The sequence below is a fragment of the Cervus canadensis genome, chromosome 28, assembly GCF_019320065.1.
Source record: "Cervus canadensis isolate Bull #8, Minnesota chromosome 28, ASM1932006v1, whole genome shotgun sequence".
Classification (NCBI taxonomy): Eukaryota; Metazoa; Chordata; class Mammalia; order Artiodactyla; family Cervidae; genus Cervus; species Cervus canadensis.
The window spans coordinates 35032868-35048105 of NC_057413.1; the positions used below are offsets into that span (position 1 = coordinate 35032868).

General features: G+C 40.7%; 1 protein-coding gene and 1 pseudogene across 5 annotated transcripts in view; both read right to left on the reverse strand.

The window, feature by feature from the left end:
* The window catches only part of BEND6 (BEN domain containing 6), a 60743-nt gene that overhangs the window by 27131 nt on the left and 18374 nt on the right, over window positions 1-15238 (reverse strand). For 4 of the 5 annotated variants that reach the window (XR_006266133.1, XM_043450414.1, XM_043450416.1 and 1 more), the window contains one exon: window positions 9254-9431. Coding sequence is in view for 4 of the 5 variants with exons in the window: in XM_043450414.1 (XP_043306349.1) it covers window positions 9254-9431 (178 nt within the window). In the remaining variant the exon portion in view is untranslated. Of the gene's footprint in view, window positions 1-3662; window positions 4559-9253; window positions 9432-15238 lie in introns of those variants that run through there. The other variant, XM_043450417.1, reaches the window with a different exon arrangement.
* LOC122429947 lies at window positions 10689-15229 on the reverse strand (annotated as a pseudogene).

Below are 15238 nucleotides of genomic sequence, written 5' to 3' on the forward strand. Positions count from 1 at the left end.
TCACGAAACTCAAACAGGGGCTCTGGATCAACCTAGAGGGGTGGGATGGGGCCGAAGATGGGAGGAAGGTTCAAAAGGGAGGGGATATATGTGTACTTATGGCTGATTCATGTTGAGGTTTGACAGAAAATAACAAAATTCTGTAAAGCAATTATCCTTCAATAAAAAAATAAATTAATTAAAAAAATTTTAAACTCAAAATTTCAGTTTAAAAAACTTAAATTGCAATTATTTTTTATTGTGAAGTTAAATATTTATTTATTGATTGATTATTTGAACTTATCCTATGAAATAGCTATTAGACCAAGGAATGTTAGTACTTTTTCTACTTTATAATATGTTAGATGACTTTTGTAAAGTGCTTATAGGAGTGCCTAGTGCACTATAAGCACAATGTATTAGCTTTGCTTTTATTATTAATTTTCTTCTGTCTTAAGCACTTTAATTTGTCATCAGTTACAATTATTTTTCTTGGAGTGTTTATTTTAGTTTTAGTATGTTTTATAAGCAGACACATATTTTAAGTTTTTATTTTAGTTAAAAGTAACAGTCTTTTCCCTAGTATACTATTTATTTGCTTAGAAAGTCATTCAGATCAGTTAAATATTCACTCACATATTTCATACAGTCTAAACATCTTTCCACAATAGGCTTTCTTTCTCCGTGTATATATATATTTTCTAACTTTTAATGGAAAAGTTTAAACACACATACACAAAATAGTAAACTCTCATGTAATCCAAGCCCCAGTTCCAACTCATGACCAATCTTAATACACCTGTACCTCCATCCACTTTCTCCTCACCTGCAAAATTACTTCAAGCAAATCACAGCCATCATTTCATCTGTAAATATTTTCGTGTATATCACCAAAGGTCAGAAATTAAAAAAAAAAAATATATATATATATAACCATAACACCATTGTTACAACCAGAAATACTCAGCAATAGTTTTTGAATATCATTAAAAAAGCAGACTAGAAATGTTCAGATTTCTCCTTGTTGTTGTCTTTGTTGTTTTCAGTTTGTTTGAATCAGAATCCAAATAAAGTCCACATATTACAATTTGCTGGGCTTCCAAAGTGGTGCAGTGGTAAAGAATCTGCCTGGCAATGCAGGAGATGCAGGAGTCGCAGGTTCGATCTCTAGGTCAGAAAGATCCCCTGGAGTAGGAAATGGCAACCCACTCCAGTCTGCTTGCCTGGAGAATCCCACGGGTTGAGGAGCCTGAAGGGCTGCATTCCTTGGTGTCGCACAGTTGAACACAAGAACGTTGCTGTCTCTTTTAGAAACTATGCTTTTCCTTTCCCTCTTCTAGTTTTTCCCTGTGATTTATAGTTGTTTTTCGTTGTTGTTCGGTCGCTCAGTCGTGTCTGACTCTTTGCGACCACGTGGACTGCAGCACACCAGGCTATTAGTTGAAGACACTGAGTCCTTTGGCCGGTGGGGTTTCCCACAGTCTGGATCTTGCTGATCGCCCCCTTAAGAGAATGTTTCACATATTCTTTTGTTCCTTGTACTTGGTATAAATTGATAGTTAGAGCTAAAGGCTTGGAAGTTAAAAACACTTCCAGCAGAGGGCATTGAATGCATGATAACCTTTTGTTGTAATATTAGCAGTCACTAATGATTACTGCCTAGATTCATTAAATCACAAGGGGTTATGAAATGGTGATATCCTAATTCTTTCTTCTTCATTTAGCTAAAGGGAAACTTTCTCTCATCAACTATTTGATTACCCTGAGGTTAATTTCTATAATAATGGCCGGATAAACACTTGATTCTTCAGTTTGTATTTGCCAGTTTTCAAAACAATGAGTTGGTTCTTTCAGATGGTCATTAAGTTTTCTCTCTTTTGAATGAACTCATGCATGTAAACACACATGAAAACCAATTGCCACGGTCATTATTATTGATGCTCCAATGATAATTTTTGGCCAGTAGGAACCTCTTCCAGTTGACATGTTCACATGGTCTTTGCTGACCTCCTTCCTTCCCAATAGGACAACATTTTCATCTGTGTTTCCCTTCAAGGCTCCTGACAAGGCTCATGTTGTCCATTTCCTGGGCAAGTTCTGGAATCAGCTGTTTCTCCAGGGAACCCCAGCTCCTTTTAGTGGGAAACAGTATTTCGAGACCATAACCCAGGTGCTGGAAGAGCTCTTTGCTATTGGTTTCTTGTTTCTAGGTCTTTCCATGAATATTATTAGAAAATATGCATTATTAATTTTCAAAAATAAAATTCATCTTGTGTTGAAACTCAAATTCAGAATATGAAGTTTTAATTTAAACTGTACAGTTACATTTTTAGCGTGCCTATGGTGTGAAACGAGAGTCTAACTTAAACCTGCCCCTCCCCCAACACTGGCATGTCAGTTTGCCCAGCATCCTTTGTTGAATAATTCATCCCTATCCTAAATGACTTGCATAGTAAATTGCCAGGCTCACTATGAAATGAAAATGCAGGACTCCTTGTTCCAAGCTTCTTCAGAACGTGAATCTGGTGACAGGAGCGCCTTTAACAAGCCTGTGGGGCTTTCCTAGGAGCAGAGGCCTGTGTGCTTGTGCTGGTTGCCCTACAGCAAAAAGCAAAACACTCTATGCACTTGCCTCGCCAGCCTCTGCTCTGAATGCTTTGCATGTCACCCAGGGCCGTCCTTTCATCAATTCCATTCATCTCACACTCAGCTACACACCTAGCAGGTGGCAGAGCCAGGGTTTGAAGCCAGGTTGTTTGATCCCTCTAAACCATGCCCTTGAGCCGTAGTGGCTCTGGGCCATTTCTTCTCCGCATGGAAGGTATTATCTGGGAATGTGTGTTCTGTTCCATTGATCTGCTGGCTCTTGTCCTAGCAAGTTGCTTGGAATTATCAGAACCACATGGTTTCATGTTGACAGTATGCCCTCAGATTCTTTTTCAGAATATTCTTACTTGGTTTTGCCTATTAATTCTTTCAGGTTAGCTTTAGAATAATTATTGTCAAATTACCCCAAAGATAAACACCCAAAGCAAAGCAATTATTGACATTTTGACTGGGATTCCATTCAAACTAGGAGTTATTTTGGGATGAACTGGCATCTTCTCATCTATGAATCCAAAGTCTTTCAACTCAGATTTGTGTGTTTTTTTTTGAATTTTATTTATTTATCTATGGCCACACTGAGTCTTTGTTGCTGCAGGCGGGCTTTCTTTAGTCGTGGAGAGTGGGAGCTACTCTCCACTTGTGGCGTGTAGGCATCTTTTGCTGCGGAGCCTAGGTTCTGGAGTGCAGGCTTAGTAACTGGTGCGCCAGCCTTGCTGTCCTGAGCTATGTGGGATCTTCCCAGTCCAGGGATCGAACGTGTGTCCACTGCATTAGCAGGAGGCTTCTTAACCACTGGGCCATCAGGGAAGTCCAGATGTGTGTGTTTCTCTGTTGAGGTTTTAAGTTCCCATCATAGATCCTACATATTCTGTGCTCAGTTGCTCAGTTGCGTCTGATTCTATGTGACCCCATGGACTGTAGCCGTCCAGGCTCCTCTGTCCATGGGACTTTCCAGGCAAGGATACTGGAATGGGTTGCCATTTCATTCTCCAGAGGATCTTCATCTTCCCAAACCAGGGACTGAAACTGTGCCCCCTGTGTCTCCTGCATTGGCAGGCAGACTCTTCACCACTGAGCCATCTGGGAAGCCAACACATTTCTTGTTAGGGTAACTAGTAGATATTTTATAGCTATTTGTAATTAATATGTGTAGATTCTTTTTATTTTTTTAGGGCTATAACTAGCAGTTTCTGATCTTTAAGAAAATTACTGACTTTTAAAAAAACGGTAGCTGTTAGATTTGGGGTACCTCTTATGTACTAGGCATTTATTTTTTAAATACAATAAGGTGTATAATGAAAAATAGCAGTCCTCTGCCCTACTGCTACCACTGTGGATTACCTACTACTCTTAGAGGGAGAATTTCTAATTCATTTACTTGTTTCTCTGGTCATTACCATCACAGTCTTTAATAACAATAAGCATAACCAACTGTTCTTTTATTTTTTTCAGATTCATATCATTATTTACTGACTTTCGACTATGTCATCTCTCAGTTTCATATTTCTCTCAGTCATCTCTTTCCTGGAACCCCCTCCACCTCTCCGAACCAGGTGCTTCTGGCCCACTGTGGACCTGTTCCCCTGGAGTGTCCCCTCACTATTAGCCTGGGGCTGCTCTCTGTTCCTCTCCTGAACTGGACTACCATTTTCAGATTGACTTTCTAGATTCACTCTCTCCCTTGGAGGAACACGCCCTCCCTTAATTTTTGAAAAAGGAAGCACAGGAAGAACACTGGGCCTTTGTAAGTGTGAAAATATCATTATTCTGCCCTCACGCCTGGTTGATGGTTTCACTGGGTATAGAAGTCTATGTTTAAATCATTTCTCCTCAGAACGTTAAAGGCATTGCTCAATTGCTTTGGAACTTCCAGTGTTGCTGGTGAAAAGTCCAGTGTCATCTGACCCCCACGTCTTAGCAGGTGACATGCCTGCTCCTTCTGAAAGCTTCTGGATCTTCCCTTCCTGGAGTTCTGAAATTTCACAATTATGCCTTAGATAAGCCTTTTTGCTTTTGGTAGCATCTTTTAGTCTAGAAATTTATGTCTTTCAGTTCTAGAAGTTTACTGTATTTATTTTTAAGATAATTTCTCCCTCTTCTCTCTCCTCTCTATCAGGACCTCTTTTCTTTGGATGTTTGACCTCCTGGGCTCATTCTCTGCTTTCCCTAATCTCTTTTATTTCCCTTTGCTTAGTCTCCTTGTTGCGATATCTACAAGATTTTCTTAACTTTCACTTTCAGACATTTTATGGATGTCTTTGTTCCTTCCTTAAACCACCCTGTTTCATGGAGCCTCCCTCTGCTCCTTGCATTTTCTCTGTTTCCTGTTTTGGTCTCTGCATTACATGTTAGAGGAGTTCCTCCAATGATCACACCCCTTCCCTCAACTGTGCCCAGTGTCCCTGAGCTCATGGCTTTGGATCAACCTCTCCTAAGAGCACACACCCGTCCTGTGCTGTGGGAAGGGTGGAAGTTGCCGGCTGCATAGGAAAAATGTGAGACTGGGTCCTAAAGGGTTTTAATGTAGTTTTTCAATGACTCCTCCAGTTTTCACACTGTCAGGACTAACATAATCCCTTTCTCAAGTACAATTCCAAGCCTTCTGTAGTTCTGGGCTGTGCTGTGGCTTATTTCCTTTGAATTCCTCTTCCTCAGTCCCCTGCCCATACCTCCCCCACTCATCACAGGCCCTGAGCTTTCAGATTTCTCCAGATGGAGTCAGTTACCACTCATCCATCTGCTCTCAGCCTCTCAAATTTTATCGGCACCTTTTATCTGCTGCGGTCTCCTTTTGAGTTTTCTTGGTCCTTGTGGTTTTATGCATTTTAAGTTTCTTTTTCATACGATTTCAAGAAAAGAGGGAGATTCACACATTTAACTTAAGCTTTGTTAAAAATCAGAAACAAAGGGAGACCAGCCTTGAAAATTCCCTAAGCAGACAAAACCAGTTAATCACACAAAGAAGGCTTAATTTAGCTTGTTTTGCAAGACTTAACTTGTCCTGGGCCATTTCTTGTTTTCATCTCTGAAAAACCATAAACAAAACTTGAACTGCTTCCCAAGGTTGATATGAGGCAACCACTGACCAATTCCCTGCCATTTAAAAAAATTCTAATATTATAACCAATATTATAAACAAGTGTCAACAGTCACTGCTTTCTCACTATACAAGCTGCTTTATAAAAATATACCCCTGAGCCTCATTCTATATTCTGATTTGAGTGCTCCTGATTTGCAAACTGTCTTTTTGATGTGAGCACAATAAACTTTTAATGATTGCTACTTCAGTGATTCATTGGCTTTATTTTGCCTACCTCTGAAACTTTGACAGCTTTCTACTATATTTAAATGAACTTCTGCAAAACTTAATTATTGAGTTTTCCTTCTTTACTGAAATCTGTTTTGTTAACAGAGTTGAGTTTTCAGCTGAGGCATTATTTTTCCTGGGTGTATATTCACCCTTTACACATAGTAACAATTTAATAGCATTCTGTACAGAAGAGATATCACTTCTTTCCTTTTCTATCTTATTGTGCTGGTTAGTTGTGGTCCACAAGATATGTTTCAAATGTTTAACATTTGCACACAGAGCACAAACACATCTGCCATTCTGAATGTCTAGGATGGCATATATGTTCTGCCATATTTCTTAGCTAGTAGGTCTTATAGGCAGAAAAACTGATTCTTAGTTCAAAGAAGAATACTGCTGAGCAAAAGATGACTAACCACCGTGCACTCTTCTCTCAGATCCCTTTCTTACTTGGATTATACATGAAATTTCAACTTTTTGATATTGTCCTAGTTCCCAACTATAGATTCACAAGGAGACCTACTATGACCCACATTATTTTATTTTATTTTTATTTATTTATTTTTTTGACCCACATTATTTTAAAACACACACACTCTCTCTCAAATCCCCATCCTCTTTGACCAGCTATTTTTTTCCGTAGCTTTTCCCACTAGCTAACATATTATGTAATTTATTTTATCACTATTTTTCATGATCTTGACTGCTTGCCTCACTGGAATGTGAGTTTCATGAGAGCAGGGATCTTTTGCTATTTTGTTCACTGGGTTTTCCTAGGTACTTACAGCAGTGCCTGATATGTAGGGAACTTTATAATTATTGGCTCAATGAAGAAATATATGCATGAATACTGTAGTGGCAGTTGGCAGTTCCTGACTCTTCCTGTTGCCTGAAGTCCAGCTGATAGCCAACTTTACTTTGGCTTCCAGGAGTACATCCCAGTGTGTGCACATGTGAGGGGCAGACAATATTAAATATGGAGGTAAAGCAAGGGAGGGGGATAAAAAACATTGTGAGGGAAGAGAGGCTGATAGTTTAAATGAAGAGAGTGAGTCAGGGCAAAAATGAATTTAGAGTGAAGTCTTGAAGTATGTGGGGGTGCAAACCACATGGCCATCTGAGGGAGAAACATCCCAGGCCAAGGAGAAAGTTGGTACAGAGACCCTGAAGTCAGATCACGTCTGATGTATTCAGAGGGAAAACAAGCGGTCCAGGGTAGGTTGAATCATAAAGAAGGATGGGGAGAGAACAGAAAACAAGGCCAGAAAGGTAGGTGGTGGGGAGGTGCCTGGATCATGTAAGGACTCTAGATCATAAAACTGACCTTGGTTCTTCCCCCTGTGAGGTGGACGTGCACCAAAGAGATTTCAGAGAGGAATGGCGTGAGCAGGCCTGCAAGGAGCGGGGTTTTAACTGCTGCGTATTGAGAGGGGACCACACAGCAGCATGAACAAAAGCGCAAGACCAAGGAGAAAGCCACCGTGATAGCCTGGGTGAGAGATGCTGGCGGTCTGGACTAGTCTAAACCAGAGACATTTTGGAGGGGAAGTTAGCAGGATTTGCCAAGAGACTGACTGTAGGATGTAAAAGAACTACAAGATAGCATCGTGATTTTTGACTTGAGAAATTTTAACTATGCAGTTAGCATTAACCAAGAGAATGAAGAAGGAAAGACAGGAGCAGGTGGAGGGGAAGGCTGGGCACATGGACGGGACAGGCTGGCCTGAGATACCTGCTAGTCATGTTAATAGAGTCAGACAGAGTCGGGAGCTAAAGGGAGAAGTCCAGGCCAGAAGTATGTCTCAGAATCACAATTACTGTTGAATTTAACACCACAGAATTGGACATGATCCCCTGTGGAGTGCACGCAGACAGAAAAGAAAGGAGTCCAAGGGCGGAGCCTGAGCATCATTAGATATTTGGAGGGTAAAGTGATGAAATGAGGCGGACACACAGACCAGGATGGAAAGCTCAGCAGCGCATGAGGAAACAGGTGTCCTCGAAGCCGAGGGAGGAGAGGTAGCCAAGGTGTCAAAGGCAGCAGGCACTTAATGGGACCCTTCAGAAATGACCTTTGGGGTTAGCAATATGGAATACTGTGGGCTGAACTGTGTACCCCAAAAAAAGAGGTGCTGAAGTCTAACCTCCAAAATCTCAGAGTATGACCTTATTTGGAAATAGGGTCTTACAGATGTAGTCAAGTTAAAATGAGGTAGGCGTTAATCCAAAATGACTGAAGTCCTTATAAAAAGGAAAACTGCAAAAACCTCACCAGGAAAAATCATCAGTTATAAAAATGCAGTATTTAAGATGTAAAAAATAAAGAGAGACTAGCTTGTTGGTGGAATAAATATCTTATTTCCATTCACATGTCCCTGTTTCTGCTTAAAACTAAGAAGCCTTTAACCGAATCAATAATTGTAGGAAGGCATCTGAGCCATCACCGTGTCGATCTAGCTCACGACATTGTTCTGTCTCCTGCCATTTCTGCCTCCCAGAATACTGCAAGATGGTCTTCTTTATTTCCATGGCCACAGCCCTACGCGAGGCTGCCATCCCGCTAGTATGAGGACTAGAACACCTGTCAGAGTGGTTCTTCCCCGCTTTCATTTCTGTGCTCTTTGTACGCATTCTGTACCCAGCAGCCAGAGGGATGTATTTTCAAAATATACTATGTGTTTACTGTTTTAAGTTGGAAAGAATGCTTTCCAACACAGAATATAATTCAGCTGTAAAAATAGTGCACGATGCTGAACTACAAATGAAAAACATAATTAAAAAAAGAAACACTCAAACATAATATATTAATAGGTTCTGCCAAAAGGTATCATACCAGGGGAGTTTTAATTTTCCTGGGCCTATCTTTCTCCTTTGTAAGTCTTCAATGGAATGTGATTATTTTCCACTCCTCCCAACTCCAAATCTGAAATTTAATATGTGGAATCTTTAATTCCACTGATTCTATAAGGGATCACCACAGGCCCCATTTTCTAGTGCTTCGTTAGCAGAGGGGAACAAGATAAGCACATCGTGAACACATTGACGTCTTGTCTTGTCTAACTGATCTTTTCTCTCTAGGCCTATATTAAATGCTCGGTAAATATTTGTTGGACATTATTAAATGAATACAACATTTGGTATTTTGTAGGAATAATCTAAAATTTTCTAAGCAATAAACTGAGGCTTTGATAGAGTGTATCCATGTTAAATTGTATAATCATAGATTTTCTTAAAATGTAGTTTTTAATTTTTTCTCTAAGGCACTGATTTTTTCATTCTTGACAACTGGTTTAAATACTTTTCACTCATCAAGTATTTTTCCTTTTATCTAAAAATGTCAATTTTCTCTAGGTTTACCTTGCAGCATGACCAAAGACTGTCGAAGGCGGCTGTTTTCTTTCCGGATGCTTGTTAGTTTTTGTTTCAGGCTTTTTATTTTTGTGCACAATTCCTCCTTTGACAGTTCTGCTAAAGGCTCTTCATCCTCACTGGAGCTTTCACCAGGCAGAAAGGCATTTCCCGAATATGGGTCTCTCTAAAATACAAGGCAGGCACAACAAAGCATCAAGGCAGCTCTCGTGGTTTATCCTGTGTTCTGGATGCTGCTGGGACTTAATCAGACCTGCAGGCTCCTGCTCTCCCAGGAGGGGGCTGGGTCCTTGCGAGTGATCTAGCCTCAGCCTGGTCCTCCACCATCCAGGGGACCTCAGAGTAAGGGAGGACATCAAAGCTTCACACACATGTCTTTCTCAAAACAATCATCAGGATTCTGGCTTTCAGCTTAATGTTAGTGAAAAACACAAAGTAGAAAAATAGTATAACAGAGCGGAAACAACCAGAGTGCCATTCAGATCTTTGTAACTCATCCATATCCTCCATTATTCTACCATTGCTTCATTCACAGCCTCTCTGTTGAGCTATCCCATGAGGCCAAGTTGGGGGTTTATTCCACCAGAAAAAGGAGAGAGATTTACCCAGAACAAAGCACTGATGTTTACCTTTTAGTTTCAAAGATATTTTTTGAGGACAGCAGGACAACAGTCTGAAATGTGTACATTTGAGCTGTAAAACCTAGGCTGTGTAGAGAGGGAAAAAATTTTTCTCAAATTATAAAACTGATCTTTATATTTATATAAATCTAAATTTGGGAAATCAGAACACAGACTAGAATTTATAAAGATCCAAACCTCGAAGCCTGGAGTATGATGTTTATAAAGATAAAATTCAGAGGAGAAAAGATAAAGGCACATGTACGCCTGAAACTAACATAACATTGTAGATCAGCTATACTACAATAATTTTTTTTTGTAGAGAGAGATAAAGGCATGGCATCAAGAAAGTTCCTGCTGAATAGGAAGGGAAGAGACTTCCTGGGGCCAGGTTGAGGAGCAAGAGGGATTAGGGACAAGAAAGACAGAAAGATTCGTGTCTGCTCTTCCTGCCCTGACCTTTGTGGGTAATGGAGGTGGATCACTGGGGTCAGGGTAGATGACAGAAACATCCAGATGAATGAAGGCAGTCTAGGCAGCAGGGTCAGCTCTGGGCTTCTCAGTGCATCATAAATGCCTTAAATGGGCTCCCTGTCCAGCAACATCAGGGCAACACGGTGCCTTTCTGGGCCCCAGATCAGAAATGGCCAAAAGGGCCAGGTGGCCAAGTGAACCAGAGACAGTGTCCAGACCCCTCGGAGATCAGGCAAAGCAGCTGGAGAATCCGAATGGTCCCTGTGTCCCGGTCAGGAACTGGGTAAGTGCTGGGGAAACGGGAACAGAGAGGATACAGTAACAGAACCTTACAGAAGATGGCAGTGGGTCCCAGTATGGCAAACATCAGTAGATGGTGCCAACAGGACCCCCGGGGGCTGGAGGGACCCCTGTACCTCAGTACTGGACACCCAGGAACCACAAAGAAGACTCGAGCCCGGCTGGAAGACCAGCCGTCCCTCTGCAGGTGCCTCTGCAGGAGGCATAGAAGACTCCTCAAAACTTGAATCATTTCTTAGAAGAAAACAGGAAGCGGAGGAGGCTGAGAGTCTAGTCTCAGACTGAGACTTAAATCATACAAATACCTCAAAGGGACTTTTAAACCCCGGAACACTCTGACTGTAATTCACTGTCAATGGACAAGTTCAAACTCCCCATCCCCCCACTTCCTTGTCAAGCAGGGATGGTGAATTGAAAGCCAGGTACGATCAGCTATAGAAAATACAATTTCATTTTTGTATGATTGGTAATGTATACATTCAACCTCACTCCTTATTTTACAAATATACAAATCTATGCATGTGTATATATTTCATTATTCCATATATGTATGTGACATATATAATATATATACTGGTAATGAAAATGACTATTGTCCTATGTGGGCAAGTAGCTAATGTATTCACACTAGATATATAAATTTTAAATGAGAATATGACAGATTTGGTTAAATAGAAATGAAATATTTTTGGAAAAAACTGAAGGATGCCTATTGAGATCATAATTCCATGCAGAGTAATTGGAAAAAACTAATTGGAAAAAAAGCAGAATACATGATCTAGTTCTTGCAGCAAGTTCATAGAAGAGAGAAATAAAATCAAGCTAAAACGAATCCATTTGTAAACATTGGAAGACAAAGTTAATAGACAATAGATCTAGCTGCTGCTGCTGCTAAGTCGCTTTAGTTGTGTCCGACTCTGTGTGACCCCATAGACGGCAGCCCACCAGGCTCCTGTCCCTGGGATTCTCCAGGCAAGAACACTGGAGAGGGTTGACATTTCCTTCTCCAATGCATGAAAGTGAAAAGTGAAAGTGAAGTCGCTCAGTCATGTCCGACTCTTCGCAACCCATTGGCTGTAGCCCACCAGGCTCCTCTGTCCATGGGATTTTCCAGGCAAGAGTACTGGAGTGGGGTGCCATTTCCTTCTCCACAACAGATCTAGAGAAGATATCTAAAACCTCCAACAGATAATGTATATGTACCAATCAATAAGAAGAGAACAGGAATCCCCCAGAATAGGTGAAGAAACCCAGCAGAAAGTATAAAAAAGCAGTAGAGGTATGGGCAGTGATGGAGCCTGCTGGCTACCTCCAGGCCTTTGTTCTCCCACTCCTCTACATATTACTGGAGGTTTTTAGCTCAGCAGGTGGGTGTCAGCCAGATTACATTTTCCAGACTCCTGGGCATCTCAGTGTGGCTATGTGACTAAGCTTCCACCAATCAATAGGAGTAGAAACAATGTGTACCACCACTGGGTCATGACTTTAGAAGGAATGGGCATGTTTTATCCTGCCTCAATTCTCCTTTTTTGCTGGCAAAGAGAAAGGCATGAGGGTAGGAGCTGAAGGAGCCATCTTGACCCAGATGCCAAGGCTATGTGTTCAGGCAGGTAGATACAGAAGATAAGAGGGATCCTCAACATTGTGGAGCTGCCATAGCAACCAGGACTCTGCTTCCTGTTGTGTGAAAGGGAAATAAACCATCTTTATATGCCACTGTGACATTTGGGTCTTCGTTACATCTTTTGCAACATGCATCCTAATGTAGATTCTGTAAACTAGAAGCCAGATACCCAAAAAGTGACATATGTTTCAATTACTTAGAGGTCAGGCTATGAGCAAAAACAGCACAGGTATAACACGTTGGAAGGTCATTGACTCTTGTTAGACCTCAGTGATGACACAGCTGATAAACGGTCACTGGCAATGCCTTGGGAGGCAAACTGTGTGCTTATTGAGCCTGGAAAGAGAATGTCTATGTGCATCAGTGACTTCCTGTCAGTGCTAGTTGGTTTGCAGAAACAGAAGGCTTTCTTCATCCATCGACACTGAGAATGCAGCAAGTGATCTAAACTGAGTCTAATAATGTTAAATCTTCAAAGCTTGAAAAAAAAAATGATGTCTATATCTAAATCGCAGGAGGTAAGCCTGTGACCTCAAGGCTTTCTCAAGAGCTTCTCTTTAAGTACTCTCTTCCAGACACTGAAATCCATCCTGAAAGTAAACCTCAGCTTCAGTGTGTTACCTTCAAGGTTGTTGGTTCACATGGGAATTAACTCACTGCCAAAAGTTGGAGAGCAAAGAAGCTGGACAGCTGTAATAAAAGAGGAGAGTTTTCATGCTTATTTAGGGCCAAATAAGATGTGTGGCAGTAGTTACTTGCAAGGAAACCGAATAGAAAGAGTTTGATCAGCTGTTAAAGTTTTTGAGAGACACAAATTGCAAAAGAAACCATAACACTGGCCTGCTAGAGCAGGTGGACTGTTTTATCCTTGAGGAACCTCTGGACCCCCATACCTGCACTAGCAAATTGAAACAAGATATCATTTTCTCCCCTCAATTACCAAATATATGCAATAAGGACATAAATGCTGCGTGTTGGCCGGAAGCACAAACACGGAACCCCTGAGGCGCTGCTGCTGGGCATGTGGACCAATGCACACCTGGAAAGCAATTTCATTGTCGTATGAAAGCAATTACTCACACTCCTGAGTGTTTATCCTAGAGACATTCTCACGCTGTTTCTTAAAAGGACATGTATGTGGACATTTACTTTGTCACTGATTCTAGTACTAAGATGCTGGAGGAAATCTTAAGTCTTCATCATTGGAGGAAAGTACATGTGAAATAATGCTGTGCTTTGTTAGACACAATGAATCATGTATAACAGCAGTACAGACAGAAGTTAAAAGCAGCAGTGATTGAAAAATCAGAAACAGATTGAGGTATATATCATGATACCAGCATATTACTAAATGATGTGCAAGATGATGGAGCCATAATGTTGTACAGTACAGCATGATTTGTAGAAAGAAGATGACGAAACACGCCATATCCAGGCTAGGGGACTGGCTAAGTAAAAAAGGATACATATGCCCGGGCGGGGGGGGGGGGGGGCGCTGATGTACAGAAGAGAAAGTTCTTTATGCACTAATAGAAAGATCTTCAAAATATGCTAAATAAAAAAAGCAAAGTACAAAGCAGCCTATCTAGTAAGTTACTCTTTGTGCAGAAGAGGGGATGAGAAATCTACATTCAATTTGCCTTAACAAAGAAACACTGGGATGATAAACAAGAATGCCAAACACATGGTTCCCTGTGATGGGGGCTGGGGGTGGGGAACAGGATGGGTGGGAGATGTTTTACAGGCACACACACAAACACACACACACACACTATATATATACATATATATATATACATACTATATTATATATATAATATGACACACATATATAGATCATACTATATATTTTATACACTATATAATTTTTAGCCTTTTGATTTTTTAATTACCCAAAAGTGCTTCATTTAATTTTTATTTTATTTTAAAAATCTAAAATTTTATATTGGAGTATAGTTGATTAACAGTATTTCATTAATTTCAGGTGAAAAAGGCTTCATTTTAAATTTAGGTTTCTGACTCTGTGCTTGTGCCTCCAACAATTTTACAAGGATTTTCTGTCCCTCCATAAGGAAAGAATGTGTAACCCAGTCACGGACACACTTAGCAGACATGGACCCACCACATGCCCAGCTGAGATGTTTCATTTCAGAAAACCTCATGAGATCTTTGGGTCTCACAGAGCCAACTTCTCAAAGTCAGCCTGGGCACATTCCACACGTGGATTTTGGTACTTCCCCAAACTCCTGGGTTTAAAGGTAAACGATTCTACTGCCAGGGGTTCAAGTCAGTCTAGCTTTTTAGAGGCTGTGTTGTAGGGTAGCCTAGGACGGACATGTGCCACAGGCTGGACCATTCTCGATGCCGCCAGACACCATTCCCAGGGACTAAAAAATACTCTAAACCATAAGAAAAATTAAAAATATATGCGCATAAACACTTCATGCATTACCAAGACACACAAAAAGGCACAGAATAAACACATGGATAGTCTGTCCAAAGTGTAGGAGGAGAATGTGAGTAGGGAATTCAGATCAAAAAGGAATAAATGAATGAATACGAACAAGAAAGGGGCCCTGACTACAAACAGCCGTCAAAAAAGAAAAGCGGCCAGTAAATTTTAGAAGAGGTGTTCCAATTTCTCCAGTGGTTTGGGGAAGGAAAAAGACATTTTTGATGGTTTGCTGATCTTTAATATCCCAGGATATCAAGGAAAGTTTGAACAATGCATAATTGGCCACACTTCAGTAGAAGTATGTAAGATGTCTTTTGAGTATGTTTCTAATTCACCTTGTTCAATAATAAAAAGAGAACATGAAATTTTATTCCTTCAGTTGAATAAAGTATTAAAGGGAAGAATAAATTGAGACAAGAGGGGGAAATGCACTAATAAATTGTGAAAGGAATTGTGGAATCACGGTGGAGCAAGATAAGAAAGTGACCCCCCAGCAGCAG